At 43.2% G+C, this 27,974-nt stretch overlaps 2 protein-coding genes across 2 annotated transcripts in view; one reads left to right on the forward strand and one right to left on the reverse strand.

The window, feature by feature from the left end:
- The window catches only part of abl1 (c-abl oncogene 1, non-receptor tyrosine kinase), a 33,653-nt gene extending 14,663 nt beyond the window's left edge, over nt 1-18,990 (forward strand). Inside the window, 13 exon segments of the mRNA XM_010783841.1 lie at nt 8,829-8,993; nt 10,422-10,424; nt 11,302-11,387; nt 11,390-11,554; nt 11,557-11,631; nt 12,983-13,255; nt 13,490-13,574; nt 13,723-13,900; nt 14,378-14,562; nt 14,759-14,911; nt 15,003-15,092; nt 15,583-15,711; nt 15,855-18,990. Coding sequence (XP_010782143.1) covers nt 8,829-8,993; nt 10,422-10,424; nt 11,302-11,387; nt 11,390-11,554; nt 11,557-11,631; nt 12,983-13,255; nt 13,490-13,574; nt 13,723-13,900; nt 14,378-14,562; nt 14,759-14,911; nt 15,003-15,092; nt 15,583-15,711; nt 15,855-17,500 — 3,233 coding nt within the window. The 3' untranslated portion in view covers nt 17,501-18,990.
- Nucleotides 18,991-19,391: 401 nt separating this feature from the next.
- Nucleotides 19,392-27,516, reverse strand: rab14l (RAB14, member RAS oncogene family, like). Its single transcript, XM_010783852.1, has 7 exons — nt 27,432-27,516; nt 25,071-25,124; nt 24,168-24,345; nt 23,195-23,261; nt 21,916-22,003; nt 21,408-21,438; nt 19,392-21,311 (listed from the first exon to the last, which is right to left on the reverse strand). The coding sequence occupies exons 1-7, from the start codon at nt 27,481-27,483 to the stop codon at nt 21,134-21,136; spliced, it is 648 nt and encodes a 215-aa protein (XP_010782154.1). The 5' UTR covers nt 27,484-27,516; the 3' UTR covers nt 19,392-21,133.
- Nucleotides 27,517-27,974: the final 458 nt, after the last annotated feature.

Below are 27,974 nucleotides of genomic sequence, written 5' to 3' on the forward strand. Positions count from 1 at the left end.
AAGACCTCTGCAGGAGTTGTTCCACTTGTTAGTATGAATGTAAGGCAACGGTGTGCTCTTGTTTATATCCCTCTTGGAGAGTGCTTGTGTATGTGGAAGCGGTCTCTCCCTCTCATTGTGTGTGCTGCTGCTGGAGGTGGGAGGGCTCAGCTGATGTCATTGAGTGCAGCGGGCTGAGCCTGAAAGAGGCCCTTTGTTGGCAGCTGTAGCAGGAGTAGTCCCTGTGCCTCAGAAACACACTCACACAGGGGACCGGAGCGAGGAATGGCACCGCGCAGACTGCCCTACTGCCCACTCAACTGACACATCTACATCTGGAGCAAGCTTTCGGACCAAACCCATGCTTTTGGAGAGCCGTTTTACCCTCCAACAAAGTGGAGCTAACCAAGAGCCCAAAAGCAAAAGAAGGAGAAAAAAACATGGAGACGCTCAGAAGAGAAAGTTGATAGACTTTGCCGGACAGCGGACTCTGCTTTTTCTGTTTCGGCAAGGAGTGAAGAGAAAAGATGATTAACACTTTCTGAGAGGATTGAAGAAAAGAAAAGCAGTGTATTTGAACACCTACTTTCCCTTGGTGCGGTTTTCCTTTTTTCAGTTTAACTCTTGCGTTTGAACTTTTCCTTTTGCTGGACACATGTAGAGGCAGAGCGTTCAAGGGACCTCTGATTTGAACAAGCAACAACATTTTCAAGCGGGAAGGGAAAGAAAGCAAATGAAAATGTTGGAGATATGCCTGAAATTGGTGGGGTGTAAATCTAAGAAGGGCCTCTCGTCCTCCTCCAGCTGTTACTTGGAAGGTAAGAAAACGTTGTGCGAGTTGAAAGGGTTGTTCTTTTAGCTCGGGCCGTGATTTGAAAGTTTACTTTGGAGAAGTATAAACAAAAGCTAAAGTAGAGATGTCACACAGAAAGGAAAGGCTCAACAATGATTTCTGCACAGTGGAAACAGAAGAATGGGGAGGGGAAAGCAGAGAGTGAGCACAGGGGAGGGTGAGGGAGGCCAGACACACTGGCTAGCTGAAGAGGAAAGAAGTGGAAAAAGAGACGGAGAAGAGAACACAAGGAAATCTGACTCCTGCTCGTGTCCCACTTAACTCTTGTTTATGAGGAGAGGGGATCTAATCTCAATCTGCGCTTTCCTTTTCAGTTCTCCATGTTCCACTGCTTGGGTCTTTTAGATAAAGTAGACCTCTATACTCCACACACTCTTTGTAGTACGCACACTAGCAATTTCTTATTTTCCATTACTTCTAATTACACAGTGCTGGTCACAGTTAAAGTGGGTAATTGATTCGCCCGTGATGTATGAAGGGGACACAAGGGGAGTTTGAAGAAATCCAGGAACATCCAGTCTGTTCATGATCAACATAGTAATTGATTGGCAAAGGAAGACTCTGTGAAGACTTGTGTGTGCCAAAGATTGCGAAACCACATGATTTAATGGAGTTAATAGTCCTGGTACGCTCCCCACTGAAGTGGATGACAGTGATAAAGAGTCTCTCATTTCCAGACCTTATGGTACAAGGCACTGCAAATCTCATGCTAAGATGTTCCACCCCAAACTAAAAACCTTTCTGATCTAAACTCCTCCATCAGAGCTGAAGGCCTCATTTTTATTTGTATCGACGTTAGCCATTTGACGTGATCAGAGTGGCATACAAGCAGGGTAATGCAACTTTTTACGACACTGTTGTTGTTATGCTAAATGATGAAAATGGTGGTTGTAAAGTTTAGTTGGCTCCATTTGGCTCTGGTCTGTTCATCCGTTTCCATATGTCCCATAATGGATAGAGCCATATCAAATGTAACGTGAATTTGTTTCCCTTGTCTCGAAACTCCCTTCTCCACATCCTAGCACTCAGGTGATGCAAGAGAAGATGTAGATGTTCCTCTCATCCCTCAGAAATATGTGAGTTAGGCCTAGAAATGACATAATGGAAAGGGATCACACTGCTATATACATTCATGGTTTTAGACCCAGACTGTCGGTTTCTTTTCTACCTGGTATTTAGTTATATTTCCCTTTTTTAAATTTTTTTTAATCCAAGGTGTAAATCAGCTTATTTAGGATTACTGGAATCAAAGCTACCAGGGCTCTTTTGGTCTCTGGCACCACATGAAGCCAGAAATCAATTATGTTTTTGTTTCTTTTTAAAAGCTGTAGGGGTTTTGAGAAATGTCTGTCTTGCATCAGTGTGTGAGTTTGGGTGAATTCCTATTGCTTATCTCGGTGCCGTCATAGCTATGAAGTTCCAAACTTATTTAATCATTATGTTAGTTTCTTCCCAGTAATTAATGTAGGACATGCTGCAATATTCCCCACTGAAGGACTCTGGAGGACTTTGAGTCTGATTTAAAAAGCATACCTCAACCCTGGTTTTTCTTTTTCATATCTCTGCCATTTTCCTCTCTCTTTGTTGTCATGGCCCATGTGTCAGTGTGCTGTCGCCCTCTCACAAAGAGCTGTGGTATTTGTGGCCCGTAAAGTGGACGTGTGTGGCATGTGCTGCTCCGGTGCGCTGCCCACACACTTTATGACCAGGCCAAACTCTGGACATGTGGTATGTCTTCCTGGCTCTCTGGTCTGCATCTTGTATAGTGGAGCTCTTTTTCTCTTATGCTTGACCTCTGGCCTCAGCTTAAGCCTATATTCGAGAAAACATGGCCGTATTTTTCACTTTCATCATATTGTTGTTGTCTGCCTGTCATTCTCGTATGTACAAGAGATGCACTCGAATGAAAATCTCCTTTGGATGTTACTTTCTTGCCATCTGTTGAAAAATGAAGAGTTTGGACCCATATGCTACAATTCCCAACAAACAAACAAACTATCAATGCAAATGTGCTGCCTACTGTCTCAGATAGATTGATTTGTAATTGTATTATGATTTAAACTGTCAATATGAATGTTACTGCTTGATATGATCATATGTTATATCTTTTGGCTTTAGTAATCTAATACTTTATGACGACTGGCATATTATGCAGTAGAAAGGTGACTGCTTCCCTACTAAGGGTCTTTTTGTGTTTCTGTATCTGCAGAGTTTCATGTGTTGCTACAGTCTGTCTTTATTTAAAGACATATATAGCTGTATCAACCTGGATTGTTTGCTCCAGCATTCAACAGGTTTTGTCTTTATAGGATTGGAATCTACTTTGATATACTGTAGGGGTCTGAGCAAGGCACTATGCTTCAGATGAAACCAAATCTGGTGTTTTCTCACAGGCTAAATGGCAGGTTTGTGACCTCAAAGAATGACCACATTTGGCATTGATTGTCTCAGTGTGCTCAAAGGCTATGAAAGGTTTGTTATCAGCCCAACACACTGAGGCCTGCAACTTGTCAACAATGTCATGTGACTGGCTGTTCCCATTCCTTAGGGCTGCTGCACTAAGTCTTGCATGCTACAAATTCTTCTTCATTTGGCCTACTTCTTCAAACTTTGTCATATCTTCTCTAACCTTGACTCTTAAGCTGATGTTATGACTCAAAACTAAACGGTATTCAGTTTTGATTTACATATCTGGAATAAACTTGCATTCTGTTCAAACCTCAGCTGATTTGTTGGGGAAAGCTTCTCAAATAAGCATGCCTCCATTGTCCTGAGTATATATCTATAGTTGCAGTCTCATGGCATTTCGTGTTATAGTCACAAAATTAATTTAATCTATTGATTCGTGTTCACCAACACGATTTTCCCATTTTTTTCGTGTCACACAGAACGATTTTAAAAGCAATGTATTTCTATTGGTAGTATATTTCGTGCCTGCACCACGTCTTTTTGTCCGGTCGGGTCTTGGAAGACCAGAAGCTGTGTGGTTCATAAAAAATCTATATCTTACCCTAAGCCTAAACCTTTTATTTTAAATTGTATAATGTTCTTTTGCCGTCCGCGAGGAAAAGAAATGGGGTCAAAGGGCTTCAGAATACTGAAATCTGTTTAAAAAAAATTATAATTTCCTTGTAATTTGTTATTATTTGGTGCAGGCACGAAACATACTACCAATAGAAATACATTGCTTCTAAAATCGTTCTGTGTCAGAATACTGAAATCTGTATTATTTTAAATCTCTTTTTCCTTCAAATTTGTTATTATTTGCATTGCTTTTAAAATCGTTCTGTCACACGAAAAAAATGCGAAAATCATGTTGGTGAACACGAATCAATAGATTAATTTCGTGACTATAACACGAAATGCCGTGAGACTGTGTTGGTTAATCGTAATACGTGTTGATAAAGAGTACCTTAAAGACAATGCTAGCCGGCATTAGCGTGCTTAGCTAACCCTGGTGTAAACAAGTTAGCCATTTTTAGCTGGTTATTTTTCCTCCAAATCTTTACATTTATAAAAACTCTTTCAATACGCAAAGTTTGCATTTACAGGTTATAACAGATTGGTGCTATATATTAAAAGCATATATCCTTTGTTGGGACGGCGAGTGTTCGTACATTACAATCCAAAATGGCGTACAAATATCCATCGACAACTGTATGCGGCTGGAAGGTGCTACGATGGACCGGGATTATTCAGCACCATTGTTATTTAAGTGTTTAAAGTAAAATCTCTGCTATATTGATTCATCAGGTAATATTTTTTATGCTGTTCCCTCATCTCCAAACAAAGAGGAAAACTAAAGACACTTTTCTACCACTATAACTGTCCCAATATATTAGCTGTTATCAAACACATCGTTGGAAATCACCCACTTTAATTTCCCTTGTGTTAACTATAACAATACTTAAATAATAATTGTTTAATTAAATGCAAATATTGCACTACAAGTGTCTCAATAGTTAAGCATTACATGCAAAACGTTGCTGACGTTGCATGCTTGCTGAGCTCAGCAGTAAGCACTTTCCAATGCATACACAAAAATGTGTGTATAAAAAAACACATTTTTGACAGATGTGTGCCAGTGATTGTGCGACTGTGGATGTGTGTGTGTGTGGGTGGGGGAATCGCTGCCTCCAGTGTCAATAGCTAATTGGCTTTTTCACAATAACTAGATATTTTACAGACACAGCCATACTTGTTTCAATGTGCAGCAATTATAATAGATAACTGTAGTGAAAAGGACGTAATGTCCACACAGTAACAGGGAAGCGCTAATTGACAATGAAATGCTAACTATAGCCTGTGACGTATGCACTTCAACGTAGTGAAGGCCTATTGTGTTGCGTTATTAAGAAAAGAGCCTTGAAAATGACATCTTTGACAAATTGAAGTAGGTATTTTCTCAGTGGACATCAAGCAGACATCTGTGGCTATTACAGAGAGCCCTCCATTATCAGATTACATAATAATTTACAACCTCGTATTGTAGTGAATATCAAACAGTTTCCTTGGCTTGACTGTTCATTATTACAATAAATATTGCTGAGAGAGACTATGTGGGATTCTCTTTTAAATGGCTTTACTAATTATAATCTCTCATATTTATAGACTTTTATTACACAAATACCTGTACTTTGTACTTCTTACATGTTGAACACAAATACCTGTACTTTCTACTTCTTACATGTTGAACACAAATACCTGTACTTTCTACTTCTTACATGTTGAACACAAATACCTGTACTTTCTACTTCTTACATGTTGAACACAAATACCTGTACTTTCTACTTCTTACATGTTGAACACAAATACCTGTACTTTCTACTTCTTACATGTTGAACACAAATACCTGTACTTTCTACTTCTTACATGTTGAACACAAATACCNAGAAATACATTGCTTCTAAAATCGTTCTGTGTCAGAATACTGAAATCTGTATTATTTTAAATCTCTTTTTCCTTCAAATTTGTTATTATTTGCATTGTTTTTAAAATTGTTCTGTCACACGAAAACAATGCGAAAATCGTGATGGCAAACACGAATCAATAGATTAATTTCGTGACTATAACACGAAATGCCGTGAGACTGTGTTGGTCAATCGTAATACGTGTTATATATACTATGCAGCTCTGTAGCATCTAGAGAGGGTGCACACTCTTTGACTCGTGCTCAACAATCTTTCTCATATTTCCCAAGAAATCCAGCTCTGCCTTGATCACTGCATGCACCTTGCTCTTTCACCCAAGTCATAACTGCATGACCATTGTGGATAAATCAGTTGTGGTAAAGTACAGAGGTCATGGCTGTTTTTGTCTGTTTTTCCACGTTTGTCTCCTTCAGACCAGACAGTCCTTGGCACTCCTTCTACAGGCATAATGTCTGAAAACGATACATTAGATGATCTCACTCCTTAATCTTTTGCAGAAACAAACTGTAGATGTGTGGAATTTTTCCTCAACTCACATTCACTTGTGCAATAAATGTGGTGAGCAAGTCGCAATATGCTTCATTATGCAACAGGGAGACTTGGTTTTGCTCCAGCACTTTTCCATCATGTGATTAAAAAGCAAGTATCTCCAAAATATGATATTTTCAGAAAAACAGCCTCGACTGTGGCTTAATCTGTTGAATCCAGTAGCTTTTCAGAGTGTTTTATGAACCTAAAGGGTAAAGGGATTTAGAAAAACTTCCAAAAGATAAATGGTTTTCAATTAAGAGAAATAACACAATGGATAACTGTTCCATCATGTTGGTGTGTAGTGTTTGCACGTAGGAAATGCTTAAAGTTGGCCAAAATTGATCCTGCCTCTTGCGGTACTAGTGGTATGATATGATGCAGTCATTTAAAGGAGACCTATCATGCTATATTTTAATAATATATTGTAGGGCCATACCTATATAAGGTATATTTATACGTTTTTTTTTTTCAAAATACCAAACAGATCATGCATTTTAGCCATGCCTCATTTTGCTCTATTTTCCTCTCCTCCACCCCTGTCTTTGCATGAGCTGCAGCTGACCACGCCCCCCTGCAAAGGAGGGGGCCGAGTTACAAGCGTCATGTTACCATGCTGTTACCATGCCAGGCAACCTCTCATTCCCCTGATTGGTGGAGAGTTGGCCATATAGGCGGAGCTCCTCGTCACTGACGTCAGACTATTTTCTAATCTGGATCAGTCTGTATCCGATCCGTTACAGCCCCGTTTTCAGAGATTTTGGGTATGGAGGAAAATAGAGAGGGTTGTGTTTTCTGACACTTGGTGAGTTCCCTGACACACCGGGGACACATTCATGTATAGAAGACGTACAAAAGTGCATTTTGCATGATAGGTCCCCTTTAAACTTGACAGCTGGTTTTATCAGACTGACCTCTCTGTGTGTGATTGAGAAAAAGCCTTTGCAACTTTAAATCTTTGTTAATCAACTTGCCTGGGAAATTCTGAAAATAACAGGGACGAACATTTTAGCAGTAGTTTCTTAAGATGAAATGAGGTTTAAAAAAATAACACCCACAAGTGCTTATGTTTACAGCCGGTCAATGTTTTTAAAAAGGCCAGTAGGCATTATAATCTGATATGTTTACAGTGGGCTCCTTTTGCATTATTTATATAGCCTTGAGGAAAAGCCATTGACTTGCAATGTTGTTCTTCAGGATTACCAGGATCCTGGAGCCTGACTTTGCTCTCAGACTATTGTTTTATTTTTGAAGATTTGTCAGTGTTGGGGGAGTGTTTAAGAAGGTACTTTTATATTGATATGTAAATCGATTCCAACTGCAAATATGTTGTAATTTTATTTGTGGTTTATTGCATGAAGGACAATGATTTATATAGGATCGTGTTTTTTGGTGTAGGTAGTTTTACAGTTGTAGAAGGGCTTATTTTCTATGTGAAAGAAACATAATTACAAGTCAGGATTTGTTTCCCAGTGTTACCAAATCCACAGAAAATACAAAACAACGCATTTAATATAGAGGCCCGAATTTATTTAATGCAATGTTTAGCTAGCAACTTTTTTCCCAGTCTTATTGTAATTGTGAAGAATCAAACATTAACGGTTAGCTCCAGTGACTTTCATCACTTTTTGAGTTATATTGGATTTCCAATGATACTGTGTATCTTGCACTATTACGGCTTTTCTTATAAATTGATTTGAGAATTTTCCCTCCTCACATAATCCTCATTTCGAAATGTTCCCTAGAAGGTGAAAACGTGGTGCAGCTGTAGTCTGTTGTCTCTGCTGGAAGGATGTGGGTGTTTTTGAGCTGGGGGATGAAATGTAAGATGGCTCTAAAACATGTGTGACAACAGCTGAGGAAGCCACACAATGGAGCTCACGCTCAGGCCAAACTGCACTTTAAAGTTCTCTCCTCACTGCACTCCTCTGTTCTCTCTCTTCCTCCTAAAACATTTTCCTTCTTTCCTCATTCTTTCCATTTTCCACATTTTGTAATTTAGCCATCAGCTTTACTGCTCTAAAATTGCTATAATTCCAGCTGTGTCTGTAATTAACATAACTATGAGTTAAAGGGCTTTGAACCTGGCATCATTACCTGTGAGTGCAAGCACATCTAGTTTCCAGTTACACTGAAGATTCATGCTGAAACACATTCTCACGGTCTGATGTTCGCTAGTTGTCTAGGTATTCAGGAAAATGAAAACTAGGCAGGGATAATCCAGGAAATGAAACGTTACAAAGACAGCGGGGACACAGCGGGTCACATGACCAGGGTTATTACTCTAATCCCTCTCTGGGATCACAGTTGATGACCTGCTTGTTGGAGCAAGGCCCAATTTTGGGAATGTAGAAGAATTGTAATGACACGTGGAGAGGCAACAGTTGTTGCTGAATCATCTCGTGTGTGTATCTGTATGGGAAAACTGCCTCACAATGTCGCTGCGTACCAAACACACGCCTACAGCTCTCCCTCAGCCATGCATTGTCTCATGTTTTCCCACATTGACGGCATGTGTTCTCTTTCTGTTTTTTCAGAAGCTCTCCAGAGACCGGACTTTGAGAGTCAGGGTCTGACAGAAGCCGCCCGCTGGAACTCCAAAGAGAACCTGTTGGCCGGCCCCAGCGAGAATGACCCCAACCTGTTTGTCGCGCTCTATGATTTTGTGGCCAGTGGCGACAACACACTCAGCATTACTAAAGGTAAGTAAAAGGGATAATTAAGGCCATTTATTCATATTTTGTAATCAACAAGGAATTCGTCAGCTCATTTTCAGATAGGCTTTTGTAGGTAAATCAATGATGTTTTATCTTGTTTTTGACTACTGTCACCACTAGGAGTGATTCAAAGTGGCGAAAGAAAGTCCCAACAAGGTTATTCATCTTATTTGGGATCTGCTTATTTACTTCCTGTCTCCTTCCCCCCTGTCTGACTCTCACTTCCTGACAATGGTCTCGAACACATCGTTTTTTTGTGTTGGTCTGAACCGTCTGTAAAACAATACCACACATGGATCACACAGACAAACACAGGAAGGAAGGAGAGAACATATGCACCGGAATAAACAAGAACATGTCCTGTACAACATTACTTTCCATAATATGAGCCAATTCATCAAAAACAAAGCTTCTCTTGTCACTTTGTATCTATATTGCCGGATTTTATGAACTTTGGCCACTTTTACTATATTTCTGTTTTACCCAAAGTGAACTAAAGTAAAGAAGTGCATTTATTTTGTCTAAATAACAAGTTAAGAAAATAAAAGAAGCTGCCTGAGCTTTGATTTATGGAAACATTGAATTAGATTTGCTGAATTCCTGCATGTTTAACTTAGAAGATGTTGATTTAAGTGCAGTGTCCAAGTTGTGTAGCCTGTTCTTCATACAAAGAGTACGGGAGAGTCACAACAATTCGCCCCTGGAAATATTCTTTCTAAGATCAAAGAAATGCAGAGATGGCAAAGGTAAACACATCCTTTACTCAAGTAGAAGTACAGATACTTGTGTTACTCTGGTAAAAGTAGAATTACTGACTAAACTTCTTTACTCAAGAAAGCAAAGAAGTATGGGCTTGGAAATGTATTTAAATAAAAAGTACCCATAACTAGCAGCTGTTTTAAAGAGTAACTGACCTCCCTTTATATTAATAGAACAATAATTGTTAGCTAGTCATTGTTAGCTAATGAATGTTTCCATGCTGAACAACGGCAACATGACAACGTTTTCATTGGTCCCTCTTCTTTAGAGAAGACCAGGACATGATGGATACACGGATCGTGTTCAAATCAATAGGCACGCAATGGCTCTAAATAATAAAGGTCACGCCACCAAACACACATTCAAACTAAACCTGTTTTGAAAATGTAAGAAGTAGAAAGTACAGGTATTTGTGTTCAAAATGTAAGAAGTAAAAGTAAAAAGTCGTCAGAAAAATAATTTATAAAGTAATGATACCAGAAAAATGTACTTAAGTACAGTAACAAAGTATTTGTACTCCACTACTTCCCACCTCTGAAGAAATGAGCTCCAACCATTTAATATATTAATCAAGTGGGGGTTCACACCATATCTATGGTTCACACCAGTGTTTCCGCCAGACCAGGGCTGAGAGGGCGTCCACCCGGAGAGCAGGGGGTGGGGGGGGTTGTTTTTAATTTTGATTTGAGCCGTCCCTTATAGATACTGTATTTTTACATTAGTGAGCCGGATCATTTGGCTCGGCTCTCTTAAAGCGCCGGCTCTTTCGGCTCCCAAACGGCTCTTCATGTTACCACAGTTTACCACGGAGCCTCAGTTTCGCCACTGCGAGGCCCCGGTGCTCGCAGCTCACGCGCGTGCTCCACTAATAAACCCCCACTCATCGCGTCCAAACCTAGCAGGCACCTTCGATGTCGGGGAAACAATCTTCAATACTCCGAAAATAATCCCCCCAGACTCCTTTGCCCCTCCAACAGAGGGATGTCCTTGTCCTTTTTCCTTTTCGTCTGTGCCTTTTCAACACTATAGAAAACTCGACGTTCTCTATCGCAGTACTCATATTCTTTGGACACTGGGCTCATGTTACAGGGTCCCGAGACAACGGAAAAAGCGTGAACCAGCGTTTACAGCAGTCGGGGCCGTACTTGCCGTCATTTGACACCTCATATTCAGCCTAGGCACCACCCTGAACACTCGATCGAGGGCGTCCAAAAATATTCAATAACCAGAGCAGATCGTGAGTTTTTGTCGCTTGAAAAGACGAAAAGGAACAAAAAGGACAAGGACATGCCTCCAACCAGAGAGGATGTCTTGTCCTTTTCGCCCTCTTTCGTCTTTCAGCGATAAAACTTCCACGATCTCATCTCTCGAATATAATATTTATGGACGACCCTGGCTCAGTCGCATCAGTGGACGTCCCGAGCTGAATAAGGGCGTCAAATGACGGCAAGCACCGGCCCCTGCCGGAAACGCTGGTTCACACTTTTTCCTGATATTGAAAAATGTAATTTTTTTTCCCATGATACAACCGCAGAGAAGCTGCGTGTGCTGGGCTAACCACCACAACCGGCGAGTAGGTGCGAGGCCCACAGAACAAGAGATGCCCAGGGTTGGGTGCCCGTTCCAACTACATCACGCCTGTCAACAGCCTGGAGAAGCACAGCTGGTACCATGGACCCGTGTCTCGCAACGCGGCCGAGTACCTGCTCAGCTCGGGCATCAACGGAGCTTCCTCGTGCGCGAAGAGTGAGAGCAGCCCCGGCCAGAGGTCCATCTCTCTGCGCGCGACGAGGGCAGAGTCTACCATTTACAGGATTAACACTGAGTCTACCATTACAGGATTAACACTGCGTCTGATGGAAAGGTAGGCAGCAGGACACACCAACACACACACACACACACACACACACACACACACACACACACACACACACACACACACACACACACACACACACACACACACCACCTCTTCTGTCTGCTTAAAAATGAAGGTTTAATGAAGTGGACTTTTGGCTGAATGTAACCTGCTCAGAAATGCCTACATTCTTCTTGCCAAAGAAGGCAGGGAATCTGGAGCACGGAGGGATTCCCCCAAATAGTTATGCCAACAGAGAGGCCCATGCCATGTTGGCCATGTCACCCTCCTGTCTGCAGCGAGGTGAGCCGGCTCCAGGAACGCTAGCTATGACAAGAATGCCTCTAACCACCACTGTGCTGCTCATAATGGCCAGCAGACGCAGGGCCAGCCAGACGCTGACGCCCATGCTATGACATGCATTAGAGCAGACAGATGCAGCCAAGTATGCACGCACACACACACGCACGCACACACAGTCACACACACACACACTGCTCTCCATCTCATATTGTTTTCCATACTCCCACTGAGCTACAACTCAAGAGTCTGGTATGAAAGACTACTCCGATAGTTTGAGATGACCTCAACACCCCCCAGGCTGCAGCTTTGTTTCATACTGACTGATTAAAAGTGCTCTGGATGAAATTATTTTATGTTGGTCAAATTGTTTATTCCCACTTTAATTTAGCACATGGTCAGGGTTTAAGCTCGGAGATCCTCTATCAATACCGAATGTGTTTTCACTGCCTTTTTAAAAACAATTCTTCCAAATGCCTTCAGCTAGCTCGAGAAAAGCCTGTTCACAAGCAACGCAGTGCAGATTGTAGAGCAAATCATTTTTAGGGTTATGTAACACTTGGACAATGGACAAGACTGTGTCCACTGAGCCCTGACCAATATCCTCCCCTCCTCCAGATTCCTGAGTAATGCCGTGTGAGTTTTAAAATGTGTTAAGGTCTGTCTTTACGAAATAAATGTTTTAGTGTTGGTCAAGACTTAGAAGATTGCTTCATGCCTCGAGAATGGCACTTAGCCAGTTATTTCTGGCCTTAAAAATGTCCCTAATATTGCTCATTGTTTCCAGACATAAGGGGTAATCACTACCCTTTTAATGCAATTTCACACTTACTCATGTAATGAAAACATTGTTTTGCAAAATCAGCTTTGTTGACCTCTCTTTTTTAAATCCTTAGAAATGATCATCACTAATCTTGTACTAATCCAAAACTGTGGCAGATATTTGGTGTATGAATAAGTATTTTCATAGCTAGTGGCTTAAAATCCTGTCCATAACCCAAGCTGAACTGACCTTTCATATGCATCTACTCAAATGTAGAATCTCTTTCTCCTCCAGCTGTACGTCTCGTCTGAAAGCCGCTTCAACACGCTGGCGGAGCTGGTGCACCATCACTCCACGGTGAGCGACGGCCTCATCACCACGCTGCACTATCCGGCGCCCAAACGCAACAAGCCCACCATCTACGGGGTCTCTCCAAACTACGACAAGTGGGAGATGGAGCGCACAGACATTACCATGAAGCACAAGCTGGGAGGGGGCCAATACGGGGAGGTGTACGAGGGGGTTTGGAAGAAGTACAACCTCACCGTGGCTGTGAAGACACTAAAGGTAAAAAAAAAAAGACAGCGTGACGAATAGCAGGATAAGTTTTGATATTTTGAGGAAAGGGTGTATGTCATAAAGTGGAGTGGAAACATTTTGACACCTACTGTTGTCACTTATTAACACGGTCAGCTATTACATCTGTAATTGTCTGAATAATGCTTCCATCTGGTGTTGCATGGATGCAACTGCAGCCAGCCAATGGTTGGGCTCACTTTGTTTGCCTTAAACTCTGTGCAGGAGGATACAATGGAGGTGGAGGAGTTTCTAAAAGAGGCTGCGGTCATGAAAGAGATCAAACATCCCAACCTGGTACAACTGCTAGGTATGTCCACTTCTTCAAAATGGAAGATATTTTTTTACTCGGGAGAACTAATAACCACAAAAGTGAAATAGGTTAAATAGCATATTTATTTCTGTGTAAAAGCTAATGCAAGTAAACTACAAACACAAATCCTTGTTTTGATTGGCAGGTGTGTGCACACGGGAGCCCCCCTTCTACATCATCACAGAGTTCATGACCCACGGTAACCTCCTGGACTACCTGAGGGAGTGCAACAGGGAGGAGGTCAATGCAGTGGTGCTGCTCCACATGGCCACGCAGATCTCCTCCGCCATGGAGTACCTGGAGAAAAAAAACTTTATTCACAGGTGGGTGTCATGATCCTCCTCTTTCGAGTCTTGATTTGACTCTATGGTCATTATCAACGGTTTGTCAGGCTGCCTGGTTATCCTCAGTAGTGTGGTCTCAGTCAGAGCTGCAAGCAAACTAAAGAGCACATCTGCGTTGTCCTTAAATCTCACATTCTCCTCTCCATTTCTGAGCTGCTCTCCTCCCATGTGCTCTCGCAGGACTTGTATCAGACGTGTTGTTACACAGCTCTATCGTTCTGGCACGTTTAACGAGGTTCTTTTAGGAGACATGTAATGATTTATGACTTCGTATTTGCCAAACTGCATTTTCATTTTTAAACCTCACAAGACTCAGCTTGAACAGAAACATCTCTAGAAATCCAAAAATGTTTTAGTAACTTTGTCTTTATCTTTTACTGTTCTGTTTTTAGAAACTCAGGATTGCATCGTGGCCTCCTGTTCGTCACTCATTCCTCTCTTTACTGTCTCCTGCAGGGACCTGGCTGCCCGTAACTGTCTGGTCGGGGAGAACCACCTGGTGAAGGTTGCAGACTTCGGCCTGAGCAGGCTGATGACCGGGGACACCTACACCGCCCATGCTGGGGCCAAGTTCCCCATCAAGTGGACCGCTCCAGAGAGTCTGGCATACAACAAGTTCTCTATCAAATCTGATGTCTGGGGTAATTTGATCTCATTACAGCATACAACGTACTCTGATGTTCCTCCTTTAACATCTTTATTTCAGGTTCCTCTTCAACAAGGGTCCATTGTTTTCCACCTTCCCACCATTTACAGTTCAATGATTTAGCTCTTGACGTGTTTCCGTTGTTAATCGTATGAATAGCACAACTAGCTGTCTTGTGCCTACATCTCCAGCATTCGGTGTGCTGCTGTGGGAGATCGCCACCTACGGCATGTCTCCGTACCCCGGCATCGACCTGTCCCAAGTGTACGAGCTGCTGGAGAAGGATTACCGCATGGACCGACCGGAGGGCTGCCCCGAGAAGGTCTACGAGCTCATGAGGGACTGTGAGTAGCAACATCATCTATACTGAATATGATTGAAGTCACTAATCATGAAGGATGTCCTTATTATTTATTCACAACATCTCTCTGGCAGGTTGGCGGTGGAACCCCACAGAGCGTCCATCTTTTGCTGAAACACACCAAGCCTTCGAAACCATGTTCCAGGAGTCCAGCATCTCTGATGGTCAGTACGGCAATCTTTGATATCCCTGTTATTTTCATGCCCTTCAATTTCAATTCAACGGTTTTAATGTCATATGCACATAAGCTAAAGTTTAGAAATGACAATGAAAAGCTTATGTTCCGACCTCCAACAATGCAACATAGTTATGTGAGACAAACACAATAAAACAAATTCAAAAATAGTGCAGAAGTCTATGTACACACGTACATAGAATATGATATATACAAGAACAGAATGTAAAATGAAATAATGTACAGCAAGATGAAATTAAATACTGTTTATTACAGTTGTAACTATTTAGATAAATACATTGTAAGATGACAAACAGATGAATGGTTATGGCGGCACTTATCAGAGCTCAGGCGTTTAGCAGTCTTATTGCCTGTGGGATAAAAACTGTCCCTGAGGCTGGTGGTTTTTGTTCGTTCTTCTATCATAGTTATTAAGATGTGATAATAGTGTTGAATCTTGTCTGTATTTTTACTTTTAGAGGTGGAAAAGGAGCTGGGAAAGAAAGGGAAGAAGGCAACATGGGGCCCCACCCAGCAGGCACCACAGCTGCCCACCAAAACCAGAACTCTCCGCAAAAACATGGACAACCGGGATGGAGATAGTCCAGGTGAGACGCACTTCCACCCACTGCCACTGTTACAACCTGCTGTAAAATGGTTATTCATTTTCTCTAGCCCGTTGAATTAATTGTAGTTTAGTATTACTTCCTTATCACTAATTGTTTTCTGGTTCTTTTGGGCTCTTCCTCAGACCCTTTGGATCCGGATGTAGCTGTGTCTTCTCCCATGCTCCCCAGGAAAGAGCGCCCCCTGCTGGACAGTAACCTGAATGAGGATGATCGCTTGATACCCAAAGACAAGGACAAGAGTCGTGGCTTTCTCAGTCTCATAAAGAAAAAGAAAAAGAATGCGCCCGCTCCGCCCAAACGCAGCTCGTCCTTCAGAGAGATGGACATCCACCCCGAGAGAAGGGGCATGACTCCAGATCTCCGAGACAGCGACAACTTCAACAACGGTAACTCGTTGACCATTAATGACATCACACATGGCCTCGACTCTGCAAAGTTCCTGGTTCCTAACAATAACGGGGCAGGGGGCATCACCAACGGGGCCCCCACCTACCCGGGGCCTTTGTTCCCACGCAAGAAGGGAGCTCCTGCAGTGCCTGGCCCTGGAGGGAAAGCAGCCACAACCCCACCCAGCGAGGAGGAGCCCATGTCCAACACCAAGCGCTTCCTCTGGTCCTCCAGCATGCCCAGCGGCTCTGACGGCACAGAGTGGAAGTCCGTCACGCTGCCCCGGGACCTCGGCCAGCGCCACTTCGACTCGGGCACCTTCGGGGGGAAACCAGCCCTTCCACGCAAGAGAACCAGTGAGCAAAAAGGGGAGAACGCCCCTCGAAAGGGGACCCTGACTCCCCCGCCACGTCTGAACATCCTTTCAGACGTTTCCTCTTCCTTCTTATGCAAAGACACTGATCCCCAGGCCCTAACGCCAAAGGTGGTCCGGAGACCGGGGTTGCTCGGACTGGAGAACTCCAAGACCAGCGCACTCCACGCCGAGCTCCTCAAGCCCAACGTGTTCCCGGCTCTGGGGGCCGCTGGAGACGAGTGCAGGGCCCGCAGGAACAAGCACTCCGGGGAATCTGTCAGGGAACGAGGAAAGATACAGAAACCCAAGCCAGCCCCACCTCCACCACCCACCAACGCCAAATCGGGCAAGATTTCCCGCAGCCCCACTTCAGAACTCCCCTCCACCTCAGACATCAAAGCTAAGGGCCTCCCCTCTCCCTCAGAGCCCCACCACACAACCACTGCCAGTGACTCAGCCCGCTCCCCCCTCAGCGAAGGCTCCAAGAAGCTGTCTCTGGGCTCCGCCTCCAAACCTCAACCGTTAAAGACCTCCGCCTCCTCCTCTTCAGTGACCACCTCCCTCTCCAGCCAGAGCCTGGGAGGCTTCTCTTCCTCCCTCACCTGTCCCGGCGACCTGTGCTCGCCCACCGCCTTCATCCCCCTAGTGAACACCCGGCGCTCCCTCCGCAAGACGGCCCCCCGCCAGGCAACCGAGCGCACCCCCAACTCGGCCGTGACGCGGGACATGGTGCTGGAAGGCACCGAGCGGCTGCGCACGGCCATCTGCCGAAACTCTGAGCAGACGGGCAGCCACAGCGCCGTGCTGGAGGCCGGCAAGAACCTGTCCAAGTACTGCGTGAGCTTCGTGGACTCCATACAGCAGATGAGGAACAAGTTCGCTTTCCGCGAGGCCATCAACAAGCTGGAGAACAGCCTGCGGGAGCTGCAGATCTGCCCCACCGCCACAGGGGGCGCCAACGCACAGCAGGACTTCAGCAAGCTGCTGTCGTCCGTCAAAGAGATCAGTGACATTGTTCAGAGGTAGCGCCATAAAGCTACCAAGATGTAAAACTGATATAAAACTGTTTCCTACACTACTCTTTTTTTTCTGAGCAGTCCATGTTGAGCTGTCGGAGGGTAAAGCCTGCGTGAGAGCGGAGTGTCACTACAGTTCACTCTGAAACACTTAAGCCTGTTGTTACTGTGGATGGAATCAAAGGACTCTCTCTGTAGACCGCGTCAGAGTATGCAATATTGAAAAGCCTTAACCATGAATGAACTGTCTTTTGGCCTTTATGAGAGGCGAGGGGCCAATACTTTATCAACATGACTTTTCACCAATCATTTCTGAAATGATCATGTCTTATGTATTCTCGTTGTGTTCTCCCCCTTTATCGATGACACTAGTAGAAGAGGCCTTTGATATATCACTGTTAAAAGTATGATTCTTCATCGATGCCAATGACAATGAGAAAAACCTTAACCTCATCTTGTTCTAGGATGCCTTCTAACTTTTAAACGACTGATCTCATATTTCTATTGACACATTGTGAGAATTAGGGAGCATCTGGAATCACAGTGTTTATAACCTGATGCCTCTGTCCAACTTGTTGCATTGCTTCATCAGTGACTGGTTGTGTGCCGAGTGAGGAAAACGTGTCAGTGTTTGTTCTGTATGAATGCTTTTTGCAGTATTTGCAACCATGTGCCATAAAATAATAATGGGAGCAAGCAAATGAGGCAGAATGAGCTTCTGGTTTTCACCTTTTTTGCCTCACCTCACTTTGGTGACAAGTAGTGCCTTTAACACTATTGGCAGAGCTGTTTAGGACTTGCCACTTTACAGAGATGTGGCAGAGTGGATAGCTGTGTTGATTTGTTTATTAGATATACTTGTGTTATTGCCATACCAAAAACCTTTGTCTCCAGTCGATACTGGAGAGGGACCAGGGTGCACGATCTGCTTCTTTGTGGATCAGACTTTTTTTACTTTTGTAAAACTAATTCAACTTTCTCTACATGCCAGTCACGAAAGCCATCAGTAGCAGCCCCCCCCCCCCATGTTTGATCTGTAAAGAGTGATCAGTGTTTCTCACCATTGAAAGGGCTCTTTGGAGGGCTAATGACACGTGGTCCTGATGCTGTTTCAGAGGCCTTTCTACCCCAGCAAGAAATAAATATATCCTGGGGGAAACACTGGACTGAAATGTTGATCAATCTCTCACTTGCTGTCTTACAAAAGTGATAAGCTGACCATTATAGACTAAAATACCCATGAATATCCACTGTAACATCTTTTGTCAGTAACACCCCCATGCCCTGTCTGCGTTAACTTCAACATGGTACTGTCAGTGTCGGCTCATCTGTTTTTCTCTCCTTTTCAACCATACCATCTACTCTAATGTCTAAGTCTTCTCACCAATTTTGTTGACAAACTTTGCTTTCCTTTGTAAATATGTTTTCTTTTTCTCTCTCTAGCCTTGGTGCAATTTTTGTTGCAATAAAATACAAAGCAGTTGTGCTACTTGAAATACAGAACAGTCTGGTGCTTTTTTCTTAATCACATTAGCAGTAATTCATATTCTGTTTTCAAAGCAACAACAGAGACACAGCAACAGGTTATGTATAATTTATTTTTTTCTGTCTAGAGTATTTTGTCATTAAAATCAAAATGTCAACATTTTAAAATCATATACACTCAGCGCATTTAAATGTTAGCACAGCTCGTTACAAATTTATACATATGTACTTTTTTTGTACTTGTGGACAGACAAAAGCAGGAAGTGGTCACTCGGACTGCAAAGAGGAGGGACACAGGAAAAAGGAAGACCCAGCCCACCAACTTCCCACAATAACAAACCAATCCCCAAAAGTTAAGACAGCGATGCAGGCCCCTCCCATGTGGAGGAGGGATGATGGGGGTGGAAAAGAGAATATAAACATTAAAGTGCCCCATTCTCCACTCCATAAAGAAATGAGGGAATTAGAGTTTGCAGACATAAAAACTAGTTCACATATCAATCCACTTCCTCTCCCCTCAACCAATCGACAGGTTCAGTAGTGTGGTGGCGGGGGGGGTGTTTAGGTGTCTGTCCTTTACGTACATTTATTAATAGAAACTATGTTACAGAATTTCCCAAGCATGAATTATAGGCAACTAAGCACATCAACTGTACAGATCTTGGCAGAGCCAGCTAAATGTCTACATTTCCAAGTAGCGAGGTCATCACCAATAGTTAAGAAGCGATATATACAGCTGTCCAATCTGGGATCACTATGGTACAGAACGTTTTTTTTACTTGAAAAAGAAACTTGAATTTGTGATAATTTCAGGGTGTTTGGGGGGGGGTGCATGCCGCTTGGTGTTGTACTATACAAGGCAGAGGAACACCTGGCCAAAGGAACAGTGCAGCGCCAGAGACAAAGGATTGTTGACACTTTCTGACCATGCTGCTGATATTTCTTTATACAATGTGAACCAACACTTTGCATTTTTATTCTCCGGTAAAATGCTTTATCTAAAAAGAGTTGATTTCATTGACTCGGGGTGAGTCCAACAGCAGTGTGAAGAGCAAGTGCAGCGATACAATAATAAAGATGAGGGTACTAACATGAGTTATAGTAAGGCAACAAACAATGACAAAGAAAATGCTGGTAAAGACAGAATCGGTTGATATGACCTGGGGGAGAGCTTGGGGGGGGGCGGGGGGGGGGCGAGGAGAGCTGGTTTAGAGAAGCCGATGTGAGTGAATCTATCAAACAGAAAAGCCATGTTTTTTTTTTTTATAGTCCCCCACCCAACTTCTCAACAGACTCTCACTAAGCAGACGGGAGAATATGTCTTCCTGTGATTTCTCAGAGGAGAGACTGAGGAATAACTTCCAAAGGAATTTGTGGGCAATTCCTGGTTTTGTAAAGTATTCCTCCTCTCTCTCCTGAGAACATCAGTGTGGCCACATCGGGCGAAGGAACTCTGTTGGTGCCGAGCAGCAGAAACAGAATTAAAAACCACGAGCAAGTTTTAGTCCTTCTGAAAACGCTCTCTCGGCTTCGAAACACACTCGAGACCCTCTGCTTGTGTGACTGCATCTCCGTCCCTGTCTGATCCCACAAACATGAGGGAGTGAGATATCGCACCCGCATGTCTGTGTCAAATGCTCCAGTGGTAAACCATGCAGGATGTTAGGAGACTACATGTAAGAACTGATTCGCGGTGGATGAAACTTAATGCAGTGTTTACATGTCATATACAGCTATAAAACCAAACGTAAAAAACAGTCTCGGTTTATCGTGTGAACGTTACGTCTATCTAAAGTGTCGGTAACCCGTGTGGTGGCGTCTACCATGCTGTGACGGGGAGGGGGGGACCACGCTGAATGGTGCGAGAGGAGCGGAGGGGAGTAAAAGAGGAGAGTTATGGGACGACAACACAGACAGATTTTAGAGAGAGAAAGAGAGGGGGAGAGGGGGGAGAGGGGAGAGATGTAGTCCGCCCAGCTCAGCCTGGCCCCAGTTGATATCCATCCCTCTGTCCTTCGCCCTGCTCTCATGCTCCTGGTGCAGTGAGGGAGGAGGGGGGATGGACGTACGGAGGTGAAGGAATGGATGGGGGGGGGTTGAGGGACAGACGGAGAGAGAAGGAAGGAGCAAGGGAGGATGACGAGAGTTTGCTTCGTCATTAGCACCCGCACCCTTCCCTCTGGGGCTGTGGTTCGCTGGTTAGCCGGCCGCCCTGGGGGGCCGACGGCTTGTGCTGGACCCCCGACTCAGCCGCGTTCAGGTCCAGGCTGCCATCTTGGATGTTCTGGTAGATCTTCTTGGCGGCTTCCAGGAATGCGTCCTCAACGTTTTCACCTCTGAAACACGGAGCGAAAAACACACAAATGTGAGAAAGGAGGCAACTGGGAGTTAGGGAATGTAAGCAGAGAGTCGCTGAGGCTGAGCAGACTTACGTTTTTGCACTGGCTTCCAGAAACAACAGACCTGGGGGACATAAAGCAGACGCAATGACACATTCAGTAAAACATTGTTACAAGCTCACAGTGCTCAAGTGCCAAGTTCTCAATCGCCCGCTCGTTTGATTAATATCCCCGCTTTCCTCAAGTCACCTTCTCCTAGTTTCTGTCCCAGCCATATAAATAGAAAAGGATATTAGGGGGTGTTAATCTTCACATCTGCCTCTTGAAATCAGCCATAGGGGCTCCTGTTATAAACAATCTGGATCTCATATTATTGCTGTATTTTATTTCTAACTATTTGGACATTTTGTTGGAAATGTGATTATAGTGTTGAAATTGAGGATTGATTAGTCCCAGTTTTGAAAGAGGTCTTTGCGGAATGACTGATTTACCGATTGGTTCATTCCTTAAAGTCTAACAGCATGTTGAAATCCCTAAAGCAAAAATATTTCCTCCGCCTATATTCCTCGTTCCTTTCTTCCTGATGATCCGTTTGTCTCACCGTTCTCCTCAGCGAACTGCTTGGCCTCCTCGTACGTGACGTCCCGCTGGGCCTCCAGGTCCGCTTTGTTTCCTATGAGAATGATCACCTGAGGAACAGAGAGATGAACGTGGCGGGTGAGAAATGTGTTTTTCCAAGAGCTTAGAAGGCAGTATTAGAACACTGTTCCTAGAGCAGTTGTTACACTGTTGTCTGTTAAGAGATGGATAGAGGAATACACTGAGGAGCAGAGAGACACAACAAACAAACACACTAGACTGCGCCCATAGCAACTGATGCAATTAGACCTGTAATGAACTCATGTAACGTAAGCCTCCTTGTTGTAGCAGTGGCAGACTCTCCATAGACTCCTACTGCAGCGCGTTGACTTGTGTTTCACTTCTCACAATGATCCTCACTGTGCTCTATCCAATGACAAGTAATAGGCACAAATACTTCTGTAAGTCAAATTAAATCTTCCTTTTTGAATTACTGGCTGTTTTTGGGAAAGTGAGCCAAGATATTTAGAAGTTCTTTCTTAATTCCAAGAAGTCTTACACAACCCTTTCATTCAGACTCAAGTGATCAGATAATGTTTTCATTATGTTTCCCATCTCGCAAGGAACACATGTTGACACTTGCAGTACTGTAATGATACACAGTGGTGATGACTCCAACACTGCCATCACACGGCTGATTCAAGGAGACTCAGTGAAAACAAAACGAGGCTAAGATGCTTCTGCAGATTGCTTCTACTACTTTGTTTTTATAAGAGATGACAGGAAGGACACCACAAAAACCCATGTCTCAAATGACATTCATAATTAATAAGCTTGTGGGCATATTTACCCATAAAGATGAGAGGGAAACAAGAAACCATTACATGATGTGTAAGGATAGCTCGACATAAATAAACCTCTGTTGTTTAGATACCAGGAATTTTTTTTTACTTGATGTTCAAAACCTGGCGTGGCATATTTCAGAAATACAGTTCCCTGAACACAGCACAGTTCAGTAAATTAGAGAACTGTGTTTTAGAGCTAATCATATTTACCAAGACATTCAATTTAAGAAATGGACAGGGCTCTGTGGCTTTGAACAGGCTCGGGGGGGGGGGGAAGACACAGGGGAAACTAAAGGATGGGAAGCAGAGGAAGTGACAACAGGAGGATACTTAAAGGTCACAGGAGGACAGAAAACAACACAGTAAAAGAAAATACAGAGGGCAGAGGATGCTGGGGCATTGAGTTAGTTTGATGACACAGAATGATAGAGAGCGTTACTGTATCTTTGGACTCACAGTATTAGGGTTGGTGAGATTTCTGGCATCAGTCAGCCAGCTGCTGAGGTGGTTGTACGTGCTTCTCCTGCATGACATCAACAAAGGGGACAGGGGTTACTATGACAACAGGCAAAGAAGACTTAACGATGCCACGTCTGAGGAGGGATCAGGATCAGCAGCTGCTACACAAATCAGGATGAGGAGAGAGCAACAGTGACACAACCTCATTTCAGATAGGGAACGTTTTAGGGGTTTCTGGAATTGACAATTCCTGTCACTGGTTTCAGTCTAATCTAACATTTCCTGTTTTCTTTAAATGGACCATTTCCTCAGAGTTTGATCTTAAGTGACAATAATCATGCAGGGGATCTGGTTAGCTCTAAAATGAGGGTAGCATTAATTGTGAAATTCTGGCCTGACAACAATACGGATTCAAATGTTGTCCGATTGCCAATGAATCAGTCTATTCCCATATCTGAAGTTTACTGCACTGACTGACACACTGTACCCTTTAAACAAGTGTGTAGCATATACCATGTGACCAAACTTGAACTACAGCCAATAATAGACAAATAAACTGGTTATAAAAGCCACACCCTTCGATAACAGGATATGGATAAAGATCAGCTGTGTGTTTTAAAGATTGACACAACAAATATTTGTCTCCAGTTAGCCGAGCAGGAGCCGCGAGTGGCCACATTAACAGGCATGTAAACAATAATATTAGCTCTCCCAGTTAAGTGCTGTTCCTAGGCTCTGCTGCAGTGGGTGTGGTGTGGAGGGACATTCCACATGTTGAGCTGTGTTTATTTGGCACACCCCTGATGCCATCTCACTTGTCTTTTGTTCAGGAAGGAGTCTATAGTGGAGGGCTGTGTGCTTATCAGATTGTTTTGCATCCATTAACCTTCCTCTTGAGCTTTAGTGTAAACTCGATGCTGTGTAGTAACCGTGTCTCTCACAGACCTTAACAATGAACCATGGCCTGTACCTGGTGATGTCGTAGACCATGAGCGCCCCTGCGGCCCCGCGGTAGTAGGAGCGTGTCACCGCCCTGAAGCGCTCCTGCCCCGCCGTGTCCCAGATCTGCAGCTTGATCTTCTGCCCGCTCACCTCGATTATCCTCGTGCCAAACTCCACGCCGATCGTATGGGGGCAGTCCGCCATGACTGGGGAGAGGAAGTGAGGTTAGGATGAATTCGAGACGGCTCTTGGGGTCATTTAGTTTGACTAATGCCATTTTATACACTCAATTTTGATTACATTATTTAACTTTATTCATTTCTGTATCAGCATTTATTATTTAGTTTAATTTCAATTGCATTTTTTCCATTGAATTAGCAATAATTCTTCTTTTTTAAGTTTTAAAAAAAGGGAGAACATGTACAGTAAGTGTGAAGGGAAGTGTGTTCAAGTTCTCTTACACACACACACACCTCCATTGTCAGCCGTGCAGGTGCATCAATCATAATCAATTAATCACCGTCTTTAGAGTCATTATACTCACTTATAAATTCAAAGTATCAACGCCCAGAAAGCGGTACATTTATTTTGAACCGACACCGAGAACCTTTTCTAAACCCCACCAATATGTGTGTGTGTGTGTGTTTGCAGAAAATGATGGTGGCAAGTGAATGAGGAACACAGCATCTGGCTCGTCAATAGTAGCTCTAACAAAGCGGAGCTGAATGGCGATGGGAGGCTGCAGCTGAGTCACACGCAGAAGAAGAGTCTCCTACTGTTGCGCTCACACTCCACTTCTATGCCTCTCACTTCCGCTGGCGTATAAAGAAAGCTTTAGCGATTTAGGCACTCCAGTTAACCCTGGCAACCGCACACACTCACATGCGCAAGCTCATACGAAAAAGGGAGTCAAAATCAGGGCAGCACTTACATTTCTTTTCTGTGAACTGATGAAGCAAACATGACTTCCCTACCCCCATGTCCCCTGTGGAGAGAAAGAGAGAAACACTCAGGTCAGCCGAGGAAATAACAGCGTTTCTTTATCCAAGCCTGCAGCCCCCATACATGTTGTATCAGCGGAAATACTTAACATTTCATGTGGAGTGAAAAGACAGACTGGAGTATAATGTGTACTGTTGAAATGTTAACGATGCATGTTAAAAAGTATTTGGTAGTGGTGCACGATAATTATCGGCCCGATGCTAGGATTTATGACATCATCCCGATAAACCCGATAAAAGTATTAATAGCCCGATAATATACAATATATTTTTTGGGTAAAAAAGAGAAAAAAATACTGCGCAGCGCTCCCTAGTACTGTGGTATTAGTGGTTTAGGAAGAGGGGAGTTTTTCACAAATCCAGCGCTCCTAAACTCATGCCTGGCTGTGACGTAAATGGTGTGCGGCCGTGAAGCCAGGACAGTAAACAAACATGTCGTCGGTAGTATGGGACTATTTCAAAGTTTCAGAGTTAGATAGTTCGCTTGCTATTTGTATTAACAAATGCAATGCCGAAGTTCCACGAGGAGGGAAAAAGGCAAACAAGCTATAATACTTCCAACCTGATTAGTCACCTGAAACATCGCCATCGCTACGGATGGTGTGTTAAAAGCGTACGAAGACGCCTGCGCTGCTAAACTAGCGGCGAATCCAAAGCCAGCTGCAAAGGCACCGGGCTTTTACCTATCGGACGAGGCTTTTGAAAAAGGCAAGAAGTTTGCCAGAGACGACCCCAGGGCTAAAACACAATCTCTAACTTCATCATAGAAAATGATGGCATTCATTGTTCAGGGAAACACATTGTCATTGACTGATTGACTCAATTATATATTTATTTGGGAAAAATAAATATGGTCACTTTGAAGAGTCAAAACTGTTCTTGGCTTTTTTTTGTTTCATAGTAGTAATGCTCATGTCATTTGCTCACTACTAGTATTTTTTTTACCACCAGGTGTGAAAAAAACTACAAGTACATTTAATATATATATATATTATATTATTATCGGTATCGGTCTTGGAGGAAGCAGGAAGTTATCGGTATTGGTTTCAAAAAAACAAATATCGTGCATCCCTAGTATTTGGTGCATTGATCCTGTTTGTGTAACCATCAGTGAGTCATGAGTCCTTCACCCCGCAGCAGAGCAGAAAACAAATGCTGCAAGCAATAACATTCTTTTGACTGAACACGTTCATCTTCAAAGTGTGTCAATATTGTGCCTCTGGGGGGATACTATAAGCTAGGGAAACGCTGTGATTGTCAGTAATTTGGATACGAAACTCCAGGCTACATCCACACGGCCTGCTCATCTTAGTAAGCTAGAACAATCAAAGGAAGCTTTATAAATGTGTTGCAACTGCAACAAGCAGGATCACAAGACCCTTAAAAGCTTCCTTTTACAACTAAGCTGGTGAGTTAGCTTCAACTTTTCTAGACATTCACAGGCTACTCCTTTAAGACTCGTAAACACTTCCCTTTAAGATCCGACGGCTGCTGTTAGCTTTGAGTCAGGTGTTTTAAGTTTCAACAGGAAGAGGAGAGTAGTCCCAGAGCTGTGACTGTGTTTTGTGTATGCATACTGTCTGTGCAGTATGCATACTGTCTGTGCATGTTATGCATAACTGTCTGTGCATGTATGGCATACTGTCTGTGCATGTATGGCATACTATGCATGACTGTCTTGTGCATGTATGCATACTTGTCTGTGCATGGTATGCACATACTGTCTCTGTGAATTGGTATGCACAGGTAAAAGCATTCAGTATGTTCACTAAGAACGTGGGAAACATAAGGTCTTTAAAGGGGAAAGGCATTTTTCATAATTCATTTGCAAGTGCATTCTACAACGGGTAATTAATAAGCACGCACAGAGTAGTTCATGCTTACATTACTAACATTACATATTATGATCCGCTCAGTGTAAAGGGCAGCGGCGGATTTAAAGCAGACTCTTCACGCTAACGAAGGATCACTTCGTCTTCAGGGCAGGGAAGGCTACGCAGTACGCAGGGTACTGTCCTGCAGCTCCTGTTGGACTCCGGTACTGCACATTACTCACGAGACGTTGAAAAAAATTAAAAATACGTGCTTTAAGTGAAACATTCGGGGCTTTTGAGAAAACATCCGGGGCTTGAGCCCAAGTAGCCACCCCCTAGCGCCGCCACTGGTAAAGGGTAACATACAGTAAAGATAGATCGTGGTTTATTGGAGCTTCTTGAGAAAGTACGACAAATCAATGCACTGCAACCAAAGGCTGTTTAACACGGCATCGATGAAGAGCATCGTTCACTTACCGATAATGATGTATTTGAAAATGTAGGAGTAGTTGTACGGTGCGGTGGCCATTGTGGCTCTGAAAGAGAGAAGAGAAGGGGAAGTTTAGGCACGTAAACTGTGAGGAAAGGCAATATGCAGTTTTACTTCTTAGATATTTTCTAGATATTCAGACAGGGGCAATAATTCAATGTCATTTGTGAGGTGTTATTTTTTATATAAAAGTACAAATGTATTCTTATATCTTACAAACCATATCCACTGAACATGTATTCTGCATGCTGGGTTACTGATTCAGGAATGTTCATTTGTTTAATTAAGGTTAACTTGCCACAGTAATAAATAATGCAATATATGTTATGAATAACAAAAACATAGAGATTTAGGCTACACAGAGATTAGTCACAAATATATTATCAACAAAAATACAACCTTAAAAAAATCTAATTTGAGCATCTCTGAGTACAAATGAAATAGCAGACTTGTTGACGTCTATTTAAATTGGTCATGTAAGGGCCGGTGTTATTCAACAACCTTAATCCTATCAGATCAGAGGACTGTTA

Source organism: Notothenia coriiceps, unplaced genomic scaffold, assembly GCF_000735185.1.
Source record: "Notothenia coriiceps isolate Sejong01 unplaced genomic scaffold, NC01 NC01_scaffold00000666, whole genome shotgun sequence".
In the NCBI taxonomy this organism is placed as follows: domain Eukaryota; kingdom Metazoa; phylum Chordata; class Actinopteri; order Perciformes; family Nototheniidae; genus Notothenia; species Notothenia coriiceps.